Genomic DNA, 20,627 nt, shown 5'->3' on the forward strand with positions numbered 1-20,627 from the left:
CCTAGGCTCAGATGGGCCTAAGGCCCACCTAGTGGTGTGCCCCCCTCTCTCCCCCCTTGGCCGCCCCCCTTAGATGGGATCTAGGCTGGCCGCCACCCCTAGGGGTGGAAACCTAGTTGGGGGCGCAGCCCCTCCCCTCCCCCTATATATACTTGAGGTTTGGGCTTCCCAACACACATGAGTTCCTCTCCTTCTTGGCGCAGCCCTACCCCTCTCCCTCCTCGTCTCTTGCGGTGCTTGGCGAAGCCCTGCTGGAGTACCACGCTCCTCCACCACCACCACGCCGTTGTGCTGCTGCTGGATGGAGTCTTCCTCAACCTCTCCCTCTCTCCTTGCGGGATCAAGGCATGGGAGACGTCGTCGGGCTGTACGTGTGTTGAACGCGGAGGTGCCCTCCGTTCGGCACTAGGATCTCCGGTGATTTGGATCACGACGAGTACGACTCCTTCAACCCCGTTCTCTTGAACGCTTCCGCTTAGCGATCTACAAGGGTATGTAGATGCACTCTCCTTCCCCTCGTTGCTGGTTTCTCCATAGATAGATCTTGGTGACACGCAGGAAAATTTTGAATTTCTGCTACGTTCCCCAACAGCGGCATCATGAGCTAGGTCTATTGCGTAGGTTCTATGCACGAGTAGAACACAAAGTAGTTGTGGGCGTTGATTTTGTTCAATATGCTTACCGTTACTAGTCCAATCTTGTTTCGACGGTATTGTGGGATGAAGCGGCCCGGACCGACCTTACACGTACTCTTACGTGAGACTGGTTCCACCGACTGACATGCACTAGTTGCATAAGGTGGCTAGCGGGTGTCTGTCTCTCCCACTTTAGTCGGAACAGATTCGATGAAAAGGGTCCTTATGAAGGGTAAATAGCAATTGGCATATCACGTTGTGGTTTTGCGTAGGTAAGAAACGTTCTTGCTAGAAACCCATAGCAGCCACGTAAAACATGCAAACAACAATTAGAGGACGTCTAACTTGTTTTTGCAGGGTATGCTATGTGATGTGATATGGCCAAGAAGAATGTGATGAATGATATGTGATGTATGAGATTGATCATGTTCTTGTAATAGGAATCACGACTTGCATGTCGATGAGTATGACAACCGGCAGGAGCCATAGGAATTGTCTTTATTTATTGTATGACCTGCGTGTCATTGAACAACGCCATGTAATTACTTTACTTTATTGCTAACCGGTAGCCATAGTAGTAGAAGTAATAGTTGGTGAGCAACTTCATGGAGACACGATGATGGAGATCATGGTGTCATGCCAGTGACAAGATGATCATGGAGCCCCAAGATGGAGATCAAAGGAGCTATATGATATTGGCCATATCATGTCACTATTATTTGATTGCATGTGATGTTTATCATGTTTTTGCATCTTGTTTACTTAGAACGATGGTAGTAAATAAGATGATCCCTCATAATAATTTCAAGAAAGTGTTCCCCCTAACTATGCACCGTTGCGACAGTTCGTTGTTTCGAAGCACCGCATGATGATCGGGTGTGATAGATTCTAACGTTCACATACAACGGGTGTAAGACAGATTTACACACGCGAAACACTTAGGTTGACTTGACGAGCCTAGCATGTACAGACATGGCCTCGGAACACAAGAGACCGAAAGGTCGAGCATGAGTCGTATGGTAGATACGATCAACATGAAGATGTTCACCGATGTTGACTAGTCCGTCTCACGTGATGATTGGACATGGCCTAGTTGACTCGGATCATTTAATCACTTAGATGACTAGAGGGATGTCTATCTGAGTGGGAGTTCATAAGATGAACTTAATTATCCTGAACATAGTCAAAAATATCTTTGCAAATTATGTCGTAAGCTCGCGCTTTAGTTCCACTATTTAGATATGTTCCTAGAGAAAATATAGTTGAAAGTTGACAGTAGCAATTATGCGGACAGTAGAAAGCTTATGTCCTTAATGCACCGCTCAGTGTGCTGAACCCCAAACGTCGTTTGTGGATGTTACGAACATCGGACATACACGATTAGATAACTACATGATAGTTCAGTTAAACGGTTTAGAGTTGAGGCACCAAAGACGTTTTTCGAAACGTCGCGGAACATATGAGATGTTTCGAGGGCTGAAATTGGGATTTCAGGCTCGTGCCCACGTCAGGAAGTATGTGACCTCCGACGATTTTCTTAGCCTGCAAACTAAGGGAGAAAAGCTCAATCGTTGAGCTTGTGCTCAGATTGTCTGAGTGCCACAATCACTCGAATCGAGTGGGAGTTGATCTTCCAGAGATAGTGATGTTTCTCCAAAGTCATTGCCACCAAGCTGCTAGAGCTTCGTGATGAACTATAACATATCAGGGATAGATATGATGATCCTTGAAATATCCGTGATGTTTGACACCGCGAAAGTAGAAATCAAGAAGGAGCATCAATTGTTGATGGTTAGTGAAACCACTAGTTTCAAGAAGGGCAAGGGCAAGAAGGGATACTTCATGAAACAGCAAATCAGCTGCTGCTCTAGTGGAGAAACCCAAGGTTGAACCCAAACCCGAGACTGAGTGCTTCTGTAATAAGGGAAACAGCCACTGGAGCAGAATTACCCTAGATACTTGGTAGATGAGAAGGCTGTCGATAGAAGTATATTGGATATACATTATGTTAATGTGTACTTTACTAGTACTCCTAGTAGCACCGGGGTATTAGATACCGGTTCGGTTGCTAAGTGTTAGTAACTCGAAATAAAAGCTACAGAATAAACGGAGACTGGCTAAAGGTGAGCTGGCGATATGTGTTGGAAGTTTTTCCAAGCTTGATGTGATCAAGCATCGCACGCTCCCTCTACCATCGAGATTGGTGTTTGCGTTGAGTATAGACATGATTGGATTATGTCTATCGCAATACGGTTATTCATTTAAGGAGAATAATGGTTACTATGTTTATTTGAATAATACCTTCAATGGTCTTGCACCTAAAATGAATGGTTCATTGAATCTCGATCGTAGTGATACACATGTTCATGCCAAAAGATATAAGATAGTACTGATAGTACCACCTACTTGTGGCACTGCCACGTAAGTCATATCGGTATAAAACGGATGAAGAAGCTCCATGTTGATGGATCTTTGGGCTCACTCGTTTTTGAAAAGTTTGAGACATGCGAACCATGTCTATTGGTGTATATGCATGAAGAAACTCCATGCAAATGGACCGTTTGGACTCACTTGATTTTGAATCACTTGAGACATGAAAATCATACCACATGGGCAAGATGACTGAAAGCCTCGTTTTCAGTAAAATGGAACGAGAAAGCAACTTGTTGGAAGTAATACATTTTGATGTGTGCAGTCCAATGAGTGCTGAGGTGCGTAGTGGATATCGTTATGTTCTTACTTCACAGATGATTTGAGTAGATGTTGAGTATATTTACTTGATGAATCACGAGTCTGAATTATTGAAAGGTTCAAGTAATTTCAGGGTGAAGTTGAAAGATCGTTGTGACAAGAGGATAAAATATCTATGATATGATCATAGAGATGAATATCTATGATATGAGCATAACCGGTTGAAAGAAGAATGAGCATAATCTGCAAAGATGTAAAACACAGGTAGCACAATTTGTGTGTAGTTTCTGTATCATATACTCCTTGAGTATAAGATCTGAAAGGAGAAAAGTGCTACTTGCATGGTTGATAAAGGACTACCTTGCACAACATGGGCCAGCTCGGTCAGGCAGTGGGCAACGTACATGACCCTGACATTGCGTACATGCGGCGAGACCTGTTTCAGAGTTTCCAACGTCTTCTCCCTGAACAATATCATCCACTTCTTGAGTGTCAAGTAAATCTGCCACCATATATGTTTAACATTAGACCACATTATAGAGTTTGTGTACTTCCACATGTGATGGAGTATTAAAATATAGGGTATGTCCCGCTCGATCGTAAATACATTTTGTGTTTTAGTTAAAAGAAAGTCATGATGTCATGGTAAAAATATAAACCCAAAGATGTAAAAAATTATAGGAGATCCCTGAGGAGGGCCCTGATGTCATCCATGATGCACACGGGGGCTACCTCCTTCAGCTGGTAGGACACACGTCTTCGCTCGCCTTGCTGCACACTCCACCAACCAAGCCTTAAATACCTGACAAGGCTACTAGCTTAGCCCAGTATAGGGCTACACTTAGGGCCATCATCACGACGACCAGGGAGGCACGAGGCAAGACAGGACAACGACCATAAATAAAGACATGAGGGCGATGTGGCACCTCCCGTTCGACGCAGTGTCAGGTTATCTCCCGACTGATCAACAGAGGCAAGTGGACAAAGTGCGATGAATATCCTCCTTTGTACAATGTACTGTATTTATTAACATGACCAAGGGTGGTACCCCTGGATCTATATAAGGGGAGGGCCGTGGTTGAATAGAGGACAACTTTTGCATACTCTAGCAACCCCACTCCCTCATAGGAGCACCAGTAGAGGAGAGAAGGTAGAGAGAGAAGATAGAAAGGTGTTTAGGCACTCTAGCCAGTGCCCCGACCACCTCCTATGACACCCTGGCCACCTCTTTTGTACACCCAAACACTTCTATCCTTGAGTTTATATGAAATTAGATAATGCCCTGCGCGTTTATGAGGACTTTTTTCATAAATATTCCGAGGAAGGCCAGGATCCAAACTTATGTGCCAAGTCTCTACAGGTGACTTGCACATTCTACAACACTGACAATCTACATTTACATAAGGTCAAGAGGCCAACATATGCATCACAATAGAGGTTTACAGAAAAAGTATGGATGATATATTTGTACTTTTGTATGACTCAAAACACATAGAAGTATGAGAATGTTTCTCATTTACAACAGGGTGATGTTTATTAAGGGGGATGTGGATATGGTCCGGGCAAGAATTCTATGTTGGAGATTAGAATTTTATCAATTCAACATGTACGATATGATTTCTCACATACATTTGCACGGATCATAGGTGTTTTTTTAAACAAAAGGTAATCCGACCTCTGCATCATCATGATACATGAATAGTAGGTGTGCACCCATCGTTAAAGTGAAGTGTGCAAAATTACCCAATTGTATCATCGTACATGAACTGTCGTATCTTTAGGACTGGTGAAGAATCACCCTCTTCGGAGCATCGCATAACCGGTTGAAAGAAGAATGAGCATAATCTGCAAGATGTAAAACACAGGTAGCACAATTTGTGTGTAGTTTCTGTATCATATACTCCTTCAGTATAAGATCTGAAAGGAGAAAAGCGCTACTTGCATGGTTGATATAGGACTACCTTGCACAACATGGGCCAGCTCGGTCAGGCAGTGGGCAACGTACATGACCCTGACATTGCGTACATGCGGCGAGACCTGTTTCAGAGTTTCCAACGGGTTCTCCCTGAACAATATCATCCACTTCTTGAGTGTCAAGTAAATCTGCCACCATATATGTTTAACATTAGACCACATTATAGAGTTTCTGTACTTCCACATGCGATGGAGTATTAAAATATAGGGTATGTCCCGCTCGACCGTAAATACATTTTGTGTTTAGTTAAAAGAAATTCACGATGTCATGGTAAAAATATAAACCCAAAGATGTAAAAAATTATAGGAGATCCCTGAGGAGGGCCCTGATGTCATCCATGATGCACACGGGGGCTACCTCCGTCAGCTAGTAGGACACACGTCTTCGCTCGCCCTGCTGCACACTCCACCAACCAAGCCTTAAATACCTGACAAGGCTACTAGCTTAGCCCAGTATAGGGCTACACTTAGGGCCATCGTCATGACGACCAGGGAGGCACGAGGCAAGATGGGACAACGACCATAAATAAAGACATGAGGGCGATGTGGCGCCTCCCGTTCGACGCAGTGTCAGGTTATCTCCCGACCGATCAACAGAGGCAAGTGGAAAAAGTGTCACGAATATCCTCCTTTGTACAATGTACTGTATTTATTAACATGACCAAGGGTGGTACGCCTGGATCTATATAAGGGGAGGGCCGTGGTTGAATAGAGGACAACTTTTGCATACTCTAGCAACCCCACTCCCTCATAGGAGCACCAGTAGAGGAGAGAAGGTAGAGAGAGAATATAGAAAGGTGTTTAGGCACTCTAGCCAGTGCCCCGACCACCTCCTATGACACCCTGGCCACCTCTTTTGTACACCCAAACACTTCTATCCTTGAGTTCATATGAAATTAGATAATGCCCTGCGCGTTTATGAGGACTTTTTTTCATAAATATTCCGAGGAAGGCCAGGATCCAAACTTATGTGCCAAATCTCTACAGGTGACTTGCACATTCTACAACACTGACAATCTACATTTACATAAGGTCAAGAGGCCAACATATGCATCACAATAGAGGTTTACAGAAAAAGTATGGATGATATATTTGTACTTTTGTATGACTCAAAACACATAGAAGTATGAGAATGCTTCTCATTTACAACAGGGTGATGTTTATTAAGGGGGATGTGGATATGGTCCGCGCAAGAATTCTATGTTGGAGATTAGAATTTTATCAATTCAACATGTACGATATGATTTCTCACATACATTTGCACGGATCATAGGTGTTTTTTTAAACAAAAGGTAATCCGACCTCTGCATCATCATGATACATGAATAGTAGGTGTGCACCCATCGTCAAAGTGAAGTGTGCAAAATTACCCAATTGTATCATCATACATGAACTGTCGTATTCTTTAGGATTGGTGAAGAATCACCCTCTTCGGAGCATCGCATAACTGGTTGAAAGAAGAATGAGCATAATCTGCAAGATGTAAAACACAGGTCGCACAATTTGTGTGTAGTTTCTGTATCATATACTCCTTGAGTATAAGATCTGAAAGGAGAAAAGTGCTACTTGCATGGTTGATAAAGGACTACCTTGCACAACATGGGCCAGCTCGGTCAGGCAGTGGGCAACGTACATGACCCTGACAATGCGTACATGCGGCGAGACCTGTTTCAGAGTTTCCAACGGGTTCTCCCTGAACAATATCATCCACTTCTTGAGTGTCAAGTAAATCTGCCACCATATATGTTTAACATTAGACCACATTATAGAGTTTCTGTACTTCCACATGCTATGGAGTATTAAAATATAGGGTATGTCCCGCTCGACCGTAAATACATTTTGTGTTTTAGTTAAAAGAAAGTCACGATGTCATGGTAAAAATATAAACCCAAAGATGTAAAAAATTATAGGAGATCCCTGAGGAGGGCCCTGATGTCATCCATGATGCACACGTGGGCTACCTCCTTCAGCTGGTAGGACACACGTCTTCGCTCGCCTTGCTGCACACTCCACCAACCAAGCCTTAAATACCTGACAAGGCTACTAGCTTAGCCCAGTATAGGGCTACACTTAGGGCCATCATCACGACGACCAGGGAGGCACGAGGCAAGACGGGACAACGACCATAAATAAAGACATGAGGGCGATGTGGCGCCTCCCGTTCGACGCAGTGTCAGGTTATCTCCCGACTGATCAACAGAGGCAAGTGGACAAAGTGCGACGAATATCCTCCTTTGTACAATGTACTGTATTTATTAACATGACCAAGGGTTTTTCCCCTGGATCTATATAAGGGGAGGGCCGTGGTTGAATAGAGGACAACTTTTGCATACTCTAGCAACCCCACTCCCTCATAGGAGCACCAGTAGAGGAGAGAAGGTAGAGAGAGAAGATAGAAAGGTGTTTAGGCACTCTAGCCAGTGCCCCGACCACCTCCTATGACACCCTGGCCACCTCTTTTGTACACCCAAACACTTCTATCCTTGAGTTTATATGAAATTAGATAATGCCCTGCGCGTTTATGAGGACTTTTTTTAATAAATATTCCGAGGAAGGCCAGGATCCAAACTTATGTGCCAAATCTCTACAGGTGACTTGCAAATTCTACAACACTGACAATCTACATTTACATAAGGTCAAGAGGCCAACATATGCATCACAATAGAGGTTTACAGAAAAAGTATGGATGATATATTTGTACTTTTGTATGACTCAAAACACATAGAAGTATGAGAATGTTTCTCATTTACAACAGGGTGATGTTTATTAAGGGGGATGTGGATATGGTCCGGGCAAGAATTCTATGTTGGAGATTAGAATTTTATCAATTCAACATGTATGATATGATTTCTCACATACATTTGCACGGATCATAGGTGTTTTTTTAAACAAAAGGTAATCCGACCTCTGCATCATCATGATACATGAATAGTAGGTGTGCACCCATCGTTAAAGTGAAGTGTGCAAAATTACCCAATTGTATCATCGTACATGAACTGTCGTATTCTTTAGGACTGGTGAAGAATCACCCTCTTCGGAGCATCGCATAACCGGTTGAAAGAAGAATGAGCATAATCTGCAAGATGTCAAACACAGGTAGCACAATTTGTGTGTAGTTTTTGTATCATATACTCCTTGAGTATAAGATCTTAAAGGAGAAAAGTGCTACTTGCATGGTTGATAAAGGACTACCTTGCACAACATGGGCCAGCTCGGTCAGGCAGTGGGCAACGTACATGACCCTGACATTGCGTACATGCGGCGAGACCTGTTTCAGAGTTTCCAACGGCTTCTCCCTGAACAATATCATCCACTTCTTGAGTGTCAAGTAAATCTGCCACCATATATGTTTAACATTAGACCACATTATAGAGTTTCTGTACTTCCACATGCGATGGAGTATTAAAATATAGGGTATGTCCCGCTCGACCGTAAATACATTTTGTGTTTTAGTTAAAAGAAAGTCACGATGTCATGGTAAAAATATAAACCCAAAGATGTAAAAAATTATAGGAGATCCCTGAGGAGGGCCCTGATGTCATCCATGATGCACACGGGGGCTACCTCCTTCAGCTGGTGGGACACACGTCTTCGCTCGCCTTGCTGCACACTCCACCAACCAAGCCTTAAATACCTGACAAGGCTACTAGCTTAGCCCAGTATAGGGCTACACTTAGGGCCATCATCACGACGACCAGGGAGGCACGAGGCAAGACGGGACAACGACCATAAATAAAGACATGAGGGCGATGTGGCGCCTCCCCTTCGACGCAGTGTCAGGTTATCTCCCAACTGATCAACAGAGGCAAGTGGAAAAAGTGCCACGAATATCCTCCTTTGTACAATGTACTGTATTTATTAACATGACCAAGGGTGGTACCCCTGGATCTATATAAGGGGAGGGCCGTGGTTGAATAGAGGACAACTTTTGCATACTCTAGCAACCCCACTCCCTCATAGGAGCACCAGTAGAGGAGAGAAGGTAGAGAGAGAATATAGAAAGGTGTTTAGGCACTCTAGCCAGTGCCCCGACCACCTCCTATGACACCCTGGCCACCTCTTTTGTACACCCAAACACTTCTATCCTTGAGTTCATATGAAATTAGATAATGCCCTGCGCGTTTATGAGGACTTTTTTTCATAAATATTCCGAGGAAGGCCAGGATCCAAACTTATGTGCCAAATCTCTACAGGTGACTTGCACATTCTACAACCCTGACAATCTACATTTACATAAGGTCAAGAGGCCAACATATGCATCACAATAGAGGTTTACAGAAAAAGTATGGATGATATATTTGTACTTTTGTATGACTCAAAACACATAGAAGTATGAGAATGTTTCTCATTTACAACAGGGTGATGTTTATTAAGGGGGATGTGGATATGGTCCGGGCAAGAATTCTATGTTGGAGATTAGAATTTTATCAATTCAACATGTACGATATGATTTCTCACATACATTTGCACGGATCATAGGTGTTTTTTTAAACAAAAGGTAATCCGACCTCTGCATCATCATGATACATGAATAGTAGGTGTGCACCCATCGTTAAAGTGAAGTGTGCAAAATTACCCAATTGTATCATCGTACATGAACTGTCGTATTCTTTAGGATTGATGAAGAATCACCCTCTTCGGAGCATCGCATAACCGGTTGAAAGAAGAATGAGCATAATCTGCAAGATGTAAAACACAGGTAGCACAATTTGTGTGTAGTTTTTGTATCATATACTCCTTCAGTATAAGATCTGAAAGGAGAAAAGTGCTACTTGCATGGTTGATAAAGGACTACCTTGCACAACATGGGCCAGCTCGGTCAGGCAGTGGGCAACGTACATGACCCTGACATTGCGTACATGCGGCGAGACCTGTTTCAGAGTTTCCAACGGGTTCTCCCTGAACAATATCATCCACTTCTTGAGTGTCAAGTAAATCTGCCACCATATATGTTTAACATTAGACCACATTATAGAGTTTCTGTACTTCCACATGCGATGGAGTATTAAAATATAGGGTATGTCCCGCTCGACCGTAAATACATTTTGTGTTTTAGTTAAAAGAAAGTCACGATGTCATGGTAAAAATATAAACCCAAAGATGTAAAAAATTATAGGAGATCCCTGAGGAGGGCCCTAATGTCATCCATGATGCACACGGGGGCTACCTCCTTCAGCTGGTAGGACACACGTCTTCGCTCGCCTTGCTGCACACTCCACCAACCAAGCCTTAAATACCTGACAAGGCTACTAGCTTAGCCCAGTATAGGGCTACACTTAGGGCCATCATCACGACGACCAGGGAGGCACGAGGCAAGACGGGACAACGACCATAAATAAAGACATGAGGGCGATGTGGCGCCTCCCCTTCGACGCAGTGTCAGGTTATCTCCCAACTGATCAACAGAGGCAAGTGGAAAAAGTGCCACGAATATCCTCCTTTGTACAATGTACTGTATTTATTAACATGACCAAGGGTGGTACCCCTGGATCTATATAAGGGGAGGGCCGTGGTTGAATAGAGGACAACTTTTGCATACTCTAGCAACCCCACTCCCTCATAGGAGCACCAGTAGAGGAGAGAAGGTAGAGAGAGAAGATAGAAAGGTGTTTAGGCACTCTAGCCAGTGCCCCGACCACCTCCTATGACACCCTGGCCACCTCTTTTGTACACCCAAACACTTCTATCCTTGAGTTTATATGAAATTAGATAATGCCCTACGCGTTTATGAGGACTTTTTTTCATAAATATTCCGAGGAAGGCCAGGATCCAAACTTATGTGCCAAATCTCTACAGGTGACTTGCACATTCTACAACACTGACAATCTACATTTACATAAGGTCAAGAGGCCAACATATGCATCACAATAGAGGTTTACAGAAAAAGTATGGATGATATATTTGTACTTTTGTATGACTCAAAACACATAGAAGTATGAGAATGTTTCTCATTTACAACAGGGTGATGTTTATTAAGGGGGATGTGGATATGGTCCGGTCAAGAATTCTATGTTGGAGATTAGAATTTTATCAATTCAACATGTACGATATGATTTCTCACATACATTTGCACGGATCATAGGTGTTTTTTTAAACAAAAGGTAATCCGACCTCTGCATCATCATGATACATGAATAGTAGGTGTGCACCCATCATTAAAGTGAAGTGTGCAAAATTACCCAATTGTATCATCGTACATGAACTATCGTATTCTTTAGGATTGGTGAAGAATCACCCTCTTCGGAGCATCGCATAACCGGTTGAAAGAAGAATGAGCATAATCTGCAAGATGTAAAACGCAGGTAGCACAATTTGTGTGTAGTTTCTGTATCATATACTCCTTGAGTATAAGATCTGAAAGGGGAAAAGTGCTACTTGCATGGTTGATAAAGGACTACCTTGCACAACATGGGCCTGGTCGGTCAGGCAGTGGGCAACGTACATGACCCTGACATTGCGTACATGCGGCGAGACCAGGGAAGTCGTGGCAGCGGCGAGACGGTGGTCAACAACGTGCGGAGCAAGTAGCAAGGGATCATTGGCTCCGGTGGCGATGATAGTCGGCACTCGTGAGACAACCAATGACAATGCATTAAGCAAACAGTAATGGATCGCCGTCTCTCACGGCGATGATCCACATCAGCGGTTGTGCGTCGCCTGATGACGACATGCAGAGCAAGCAGCAAGGTATCACTGCTCGCATCATATTTAAATTCTGATTGTGAATGGTTGAGAAGGGGAAAAGACAAACAACCACGGATATCCATAACTCTTGGACTTCGGACCTACCTTTTGTGCCCCGCATCCTATTAAAGTGCCTCAGTCGAAGTCAATGGGTTACTCTCCTTTCTTACTCCCTCTATTTTTACTTAGTTGTATTAGCTTTGGTCGAAGTCAAGCTTTGCATACTTTGTCAAAGCTTATAAAAAAAATGCTAACATATACAATAACAAACCAATATTATTAGATTTATTATTGAATGTAGTTTTACATCATATACATTTGTTATAATAAATGTTTATATTGTTTTCTATAAACTTGGTCAAATTTTATGAAGTTTGACTTCAGTCAAATCTAATATGCAGACTAGATAAAAATGGAGAGAGTATTTTAGTGGCTGTCAATGTCAGATATCATAAATAATATTACACCATCCGTTTCTTTTTAGTCTATATATAATATTTGATCAAAGTCAAACTTTGTAAGTTTGACCAACTTTATTGGAACATCTACAATACTAAAGTTATATGGTATGAAAGTTAGTTTCATGATGCATCTAACAATATTGATTTCATATTGTGAATCTTTATGTTTTTTCTATAAACTTAGTCAAGGTTGACAAAGTTTGACTTTGACCAAATCTGATATGCAGACTAAAAAGAAATGGAGGGAGTACCACATTAGGATTGAGTTGATTTGTTCTTATATTTTCCAGTAAGCCCTATGATATTTTACAACCCATCACACACCCTTAGATGTCATGCTATGTAGATAAAGGTTATTTCTAATTACTTGCAAGACTACGACCGAGTATATCATGTGGAATATCTTGTTCCTATGATTAGGATGAACCGTTGCAACATCTCGCAATAAATAATTGTGCAAGAAAATTATGATCATCGCAATAATATTAGGTCTTGGAACCATGACTTATTACATAATCAGTTTATTCACTCTACATAAAGCAATGGACTCACACAAACACATTCATATTGGATACTACATTATATGAAAGGCGTGCATGCATCCCTAATCGATCACACCCTTAGCTGCACGTGGGGCTCTGCACGAAGTTGCTAACCGGAAATGACTGGTCGAATGTGGCTGCATGCTCACTACCAGTAAACCTGAGCTTGTCACCGATGCGTTGAACCGTGTGGAATGCAAGAAAATCCCACTCAAACTGGATCCTCACGCCGCCCAGTTGAGTTATGGATCCGGGCCGGATAACCCCACTGACTATGCTATCAAACCGAATCTTGTGTGATCCACCGGCAACCGTAATGTTGAAGTCGCACGAGGCGGGGAGGTTCACCTCAACGGCGCCCCCATGGTTCACGTACGACTTCACACCCTGAGGCAGGAGAGCCCGCGGGAAGTTGTTTTTCTCCAAAAGGTCGTACGCTGTGTCGGAGGTGGCCGCTTGGAGGATGGAAGCTATGAAGACGATGAGGAGCAGATGCTGGTTGGCCATGGCTAGCTAATTGTTGCTGCTTACAAATTGTATCAAGGAATATGAGGAACTGGGAAGTGCATGTAGACTGAGGCCCTGACCACGTATTATATATGCTGCCCAACGAAATCAAAGTCAATCGTACTTTAATTTCATTTATTTTGTTCCTAATTATCATTCCATCAACTGCCTCATCAAATATGCTAAATATATCATCCCATTAAATCATATTTATTTCTGGCCTAGAACATTCTATAGTTAATGGTTTTGCCAAAACGTTCATCAAATCTGCATAATCAATACGTACCATAAAATGAGATTGAAAACATATCCTACATACCCAAATAGTTTATCCTCGTTATTTCTATTATCTTGACATGCACACATGTCACATCATCAACGATCTAGCACAATATGCATGAGAATTATTTTTTTATTATGGATTGACCCTCATTAATTCTATTTATTTCAACATACACATATAAGCCATGCACATATGCCACCTCATCGAAGGCCCACCCAACATGCATGGAAAAAAACCATTATATTATTTTACTACCTATATTGGACAAATATTTTTCAACTATACAAATATATAATATGTTTTTTATGTTTTTCTCATATACTATTAATTCAAATGTTTCCTGGAACCAAATATTTTTGGAATATATTACAACACTAGTTTCATTTCCTCCTCAAAGCCTGATTCGTTAATACTCTGCACGAAGTCGGCGGTTGTGCAAACCGCCTCCAATATCATGGACAACATATGTGATTTCGTCCCACTTTCTATACCCTTCTTGCCACACGCAGTTTCGTACGAATAACCACCTTCATTTTGTATGTTCATTTTATCAAGCATCCAGCTGATCTTCTATACAAAATGGTGTCTTTCTTGCAGCTTTGGAAGCTACTGGCAAAACCACAAGACAGAGGACGCGTGCAGGAGCTCGTAACAAAGGTGCGAGCAAGGTGCACTGAGATGCGCTGACCACCGTAGGGGACATCACTGGCTCATCACCGCCCCTCGCTACCTCGATAGCCCATTTCCTTCTTGTTGTTGGCTTGTCAGCGCTGCGCCGCTGTGATTCTGCCTGTAGGCTTGTATCTTTTGCTTTTAACTTTGTTGTTCGGATCATTGAACTTGTGGATTTGTAAGAGCATCTCCAACAGGCGCGCTAAACAGGCGCCGCACCGTAAATATACCTAGTTTAGCGCGCGCGCAACCCGACGGATGGCTCCAGCGGGCACGCAATAACCGCTCGCGTGGTATAAGGAGTTGGGCACGCGGCAGGAAGCGCTACCTCGCGCGGTGTATTTGCGTCGCCCGCTTTCGCGCGCGGCACACTCGAGCGCTCGCGCTGTGCTCTGTCTTCTCCCCTCCAAGGCCTCGCGCGCCCCGGCACCGGCACGCGCACCCCATGGACGCATGTGCCGGCACCCCGCTCACCCCGTCCTATTCGCGTGATCCCCCGTCGCCGCCGCCGCAAACCCTAGCCAGGGTGGCGTTGGCCTCGCCTCCGCCGGAGCTCCTCTGACCATCGGCCTCGCGCGCGGCCTCTTCATGCCGCCGCGGATGACCTCGGCGGCGGGTGGCGTCGCGCCGGCGCTGGCCCAAGCCGCCGCCCCTCCTCCTCAAAGCTCCCCAATGCGGCGCAGCCAAAGAAGGGCAAGACATCGGCGAAGAAAAACAAGGCGGCGGACGGCTCCGGCACCTCCAAGGCGAGGAGGAAGAAGCTTGCGGGGCGTGCGACGGGCGCGGCAGCTACCGAAGCGCCGGCGAGCTCACTCGTTGAGCCGGCGACCGGCGCGCACAACATGTTCGACGAAATGCCTCCAAGGTAAAAAATCCAACTTTTCATTTTTTTGTTATTTTTTGAATGCATTCACATATAGATAGCTTATTTGCATTGTTCAAAAAACTTTGTAGTCTCAATGATGATGCATACATGTCAACGATGGGTGTTGGCTCCAACAATTCACATTGGTCTCAAACCAATGACATGCATTTCAAAAACCATGAGTTAGAGGTGGACGAGGAGGGTGAGGGCATTGTCGACGCACCGAAAGGAAGAGCGGGCAATTACAGCAACGCCGATGACATCTTACTATGCAATACTTGGTTGCAAGTGTCGAGGGATCCATCCGTTGGAGGTGATCAAAGTAGAGATGCTTATTGGCTTCGGATGAAGGAACACTTTGATGTTCGCAACATGAGTGGAATTGACCGCTCCGACCGATCACTTAGGTCCCGGTATGGCCACCATGGGAGGTATGAATTTTGCTTCTCTCATGGGAGGCATGGATGCACCTCCGGCCGCCATGGGCGGAATGTCTTTCGAAGTGCCTTCTCGCACACATTCCCATGAAGATGCCGTTGAAGATCTTGCCAACACCGTCAGAGCTTCACGTGATGCGGTGCGCGATGAAGAGAGGGAGGAAGATTCATCTTCGGAGGCGGAAGAATCGTCTTCCGAAGATGAGGACGAGGACGAAAACGAGGAGGAGGAATGATGTGTCTTTCATTTGTGTATTGAACTTGATTTGCATTTTGAACTTGGTTGGATGAACTTGTGGTCATGATTTTGAACTTATGGGCATGAACTTTTCTTCATCAACTTGTTTGTGTGAAATTTTATTGTGTTGAAAATGTTCATCAACTTCATTTTGTGTTGAAAATGCCATATGAAATGAACCGGCGAGTCGCGCGCGCTGCATTTTTGCACGCTGCTGGATCGGCGCGCGCGCGCTGCATTTTAGCGCGGCTGCTGGAGCCAGCGCTGTGCGCCGCGCCAAACCAGGCGATAGGCGCGCGCTAAAGCTGTTTTTGCATGCGGCGCGTTCGGCGCCTGTTGGAGATGCTCTAAGGGCCTCAATTTAAGGCCGAGCAAGCGCCTCCTTTCTAAAAGAAGATGTTAGGGGTATAAATGTATTCTTTAGGAACTCTCCCCGGCTAATGATAGTCAGATGAAACACTCCTCAATTATTTTATTACTTAACTAGTCACGTGAATGAAATTGAAAGTAAACATTCAAATAAACATAGGCATACATCATTCATTTGCACAAAGCTTTGCATCTCATAATAGACCTGCATATTGAATTGAAATTTCAGAGCAACATTCATTTACGCACTTCACAGCCAACATATGAAACATATGCAAAAACCTAAAAATGAATCAAGGGAAAACATCAACATCCCCAACAGTTTGATCCTTTATGTTGGCTTGGGTACCAATGAGGGTTCTCTTCTCTTCAAATAATGTTGTGCAGTGCAACTAAAACATAAAACACCCACAAGAAAGAAATATTTCATTTAGATATACTTGAGTTTTACATCGGTATGCGGTGCATAGAATGATTATCTCCGCATTGTGGAGATCATCTCTTTCAGGATGCCTACTTAGGCCAGCACAGACTCATACCTAACATCTCGGTCAAAATTTCCACAATGTTATAGCATGAACTCCCAGACCGTCAGAGAGGCTCAGTACCCATATCCAAAATGAAGAGTGCGGAGGAGCATGTGCCTACCTCTCCACCTTCCGCTTCTATTAAAAAAATTGTGCAATGCAACTAAACTAAAAACAACTCCAAGCAATATATTTAATTTAGATCTTGTTGGGTTATGATACGTCTCCAACGTATTTATAATTTTTTATTGTTCCATACTATTATAATTGTTGGGTCATGAGCTGAAAGCAAGCCATCGAGCGTGGCAGTGTTGGATTGGATGATATTGTCGACCACTTGAAGGAGGTTCTCATCGTGATCCTTGAAGATCCGGTCCAGATGTACGGTGCAATATGCTCGTTGAAGCGCGTACATGCTGCACCCTTCCTCAGACGACTTGTCCATCGCCTCCGCTCATCGCCGATCACGCCACCGCGTCCAGTGATGGTGTCGCGGCAACTCTAGGACCACTGAATCTTATACCAACCGTGAGCAACTCCCTCGATCAAGAGGAATTGCTAGGGATTAGAATTTGAAATTGCGGAAATTGGTTTGTTAACTAGCCGCCCGTCCACCATCATAGCTACACGATTACACCGCCTGATGCCATCATCCAAATCCCAGCCAGGAGATAAGAGAGAAGTATAATGCCTATTTAAACTAGCGATCACTAACATAGTAGAAGGGCCTGCTCATAGTTCATCAACCATCGCGTTGGGTTAATCTCGAGCCTAGGCTGCGGTTAGAGCATAAAAATTGTATGCGATATTGAGTCCATCACACACAGTTAGAACATACAAACTATGTGCAATAGGAAGGGTCCATCACATACGGTTATAATTAACAATCGTGTGCTCGGATGGGTTGGCGATTGGGGTGCCAACGCACACTCTTTCAAAACCGTGTGCGATGAATGGGCTCGACTAGGTCTAGAATAAGTGCTACATTATACAATTACTCATTTTTTACAAGCAAACATAGCACCAGACATAATTCACAATCGGACAACCCATCGTACACCCTACGATGTTTTGTTCTGTCATTTCTCTACTAGTGGACGAAAGGCACTCGGCTTACGTCGGTATGCCGACCGACATGATGTACCCTGAGTGCGTTACGCTGAGTGTCAAACCCGCCGAGGTGAAATCAGCCTTTGCTAGGTGGTCTGCACACTCAGCTTAATATGCATTCTTTAAATTAGCCGTTGTGTCAAAAAGGTTGTCAGTTAGGTCACTTTGGGCAAACAAAAAGTGTCCAAAAGATGCCCTATATACCCATATGTTGCAAAAGAAAATTACCCCAAATTTTCTTACACATATCTAGCAGCTGCGCTGAAACCAAAAACAATGCAGCAGGAACCCAACCACTCGCGATGAGACTACCCCACCGCCGACGGTCGCCACACCTACTCTGACCGACTGTCGCAGCGCATGCCGCCGCCGCGACTCAATCTGCCGTTCTCAGCCCCGCCACCACCCTGCCATCCGGGATGTCTACTACCAAATCTTGGGAAGCCGCATCCGATTCCACCGATTCTGACCATAGAAAGTAGGTGTAGCTACTGGGACATCCCCCTTCAGTATTTTGGCTAATTTTGAACTTTTTGTATGGATCACAAGAAAATATTATTATCATCCATGTTGCTGAATGGGAATTACTGTTGGAAATATGAGCAATTTACCAAATGATTTTATTAACATAAATACTAGATAAAGCATGACTAATATAATAGAGATAAAACAAGTCATGCTTTCTGACAGAGAGAAGGTAAATAGCTTCTGCATATATGAACCATAGCCTAGAATACCACATTAGGATTGAGTTGATTTGTTGTTCTATTTTCCAGTATGCCCTATGATATTTTACAACCCATCACACACCCTTAGATGTCATGCTATGTAGATAAAGGTTATTTCTAATTACTTGCAAGACTATGACAGTGTATATCATGTGGAATATCTTGTTCCTATGATTAGGATGAACCGTTGCAACATCTCGCAATAAATAATTGTGCAAGAAAATTATGATCATCGCAATAATATTAGGTCTTGGAACCATGACTTATTACATAATCAGTTTATTCACTCTACATAAAGCAATGGCTCACACAAACACATTCATATTGGACACTACATTATATGAAAGGCGTGCATGCATCCCTAATCGATCACACCATTAGCTGCACGTTGGGCTCTGCACGAAGTTGCTAACCAAAAATGACTGGTCGAATGTGGCTGCATGCTCACTACCAGTAAACCTGAGCTTGTCACCGACGCGTTGAACCGTGTGGAATGCAAGAAAATCCCACTCAAACTGGATCCTCACGCCGCCCAGTTGAGTTATGGATCCGGGCCGGATAACCCCACTGACTATGCTGTCAAACCGAATCTTGTGTGATCCACCGGCAACCGTAACGTTGAAGTCGCACGAGGCGGGGAGGGTCACCTCAACGGCGCCCCCATGGTTCACGTATGACTTCACCCCCTGAGGCAGGAGAGCCCGCGGGAAGTTGTTTTTCTCCAAAAGGTCGTACGCTGTGTCGGAGGTGGCCGCTTGGAGGATGGAAGCTATGAAGATGATGAGGAGCAGATGCTGGTTGGCCATGGCTAGCTAATTGTTGCTGCTTACAAATTGTATCAAGGAATATGAGGAACTGGGAAGTGCATGTAGACTGAGGCCCTGACCACGTATTATATATGCTGCCCAACGAAATCAAAGTCAATCGTACTTTAATTTCATTTATTTTGTTCCTAATTATCATTCCATCAACTGCCTCATCAAATATGCTAAATATATCATCCCATTAAATCATATTTATTTCTGGCCTAGAACATTCTATAGTTAATGGTTTTGCCAAAACGTTCATCAAATCTGCATAATCAATACGTACCATAAAATGAGATTGAAAACATATCCTACATACCTAAATAGTTTATCCTCGTTATTTCTATTATCTTAACATGCACACATGTCACATCATCAACGATCCAGCACAATATGCATGAGAATTATTTTTTTATTATGGATTGACCCTCATTACTTCTATTTATTTCAACATACACATATAAGCCATGCACATATGCCACCTCATTGAAGGCCCACCCAACATGCATGGGAAAAAACCATTATATTATTTTACTACCTATATTGGACAAATATTTTTCAACTATACAAATATATAATATGTTTTTATGTTTTTCTCAAATACTATTAATTCAAATGTTTCCTGGAACCAAATATTTTTGGAATATATTACAACACTAGTTTCATTTCCTCCTCAAAGCCTGATTCGTTAATACTCTGCACGAAGTCGGCGGTTGTGCAAACCGCCTCCAATATCATGGATAACACATGTGATTTCGTCCCGCTTTCTATTCCCTTCTTGCCACAGGCAGTTTCGTACGAATAACCACCTTCATTTTGTATGTTCATTTTATCAAGCATCCAGCTGATCTTCTATACAAAATGGTGTCTTTCTTGCAGCTTTGGAAGCTACTGGCAAAACCACAAGACAGAGGACGCGTGCAGGAGCTCATAACAAAGGTGCGAGCAAGGTGCACTGAGATGCGCCGACCACCGTAGGGGACATCACCGGCTCATCACCGCCCCTCGCTACCTCGATAGCCCATTTCCTTCTTGTTGTTGGCTTGTCAGCGCTGCGCCGCTGTGATTCTGCCTGTAGGCTTGTATCTTTTGCTTTTA

The 20,627-nt window shown here is 43.6% G+C and overlaps 1 protein-coding gene across 1 annotated transcript; it reads right to left on the bottom strand.

The window, feature by feature from the left end:
• Positions 1 to 19,100: 19,100 nt before the first annotated feature.
• Positions 19,101 to 19,529, bottom strand: LOC147976663 (uncharacterized). Its single transcript, XM_087520936.1, has one exon. The coding sequence runs from the start codon at positions 19,527 to 19,529 to the stop codon at positions 19,101 to 19,103; it is 429 nt and encodes a 142-aa protein (XP_087377062.1).
• Positions 19,530 to 20,627: the final 1,098 nt, after the last annotated feature.

This window comes from Triticum urartu, chromosome 4A (assembly GCF_056163025.1).
Source record: "Triticum urartu cultivar PI428250 chromosome 4A, HENAU_Tu73, whole genome shotgun sequence".
NCBI lineage: Eukaryota > Viridiplantae > Streptophyta > Magnoliopsida > Poales > Poaceae > Triticum > Triticum urartu.

Bases quoted from the DNA above. Each gene is read 5' to 3' on its own strand.
- LOC147976663 (XM_087520936.1), bottom strand. From the start codon at position 19,529: ATGGCCAACCAGCATCTGCTCCTCATCATCTTCATAGCTTCCATCCTC.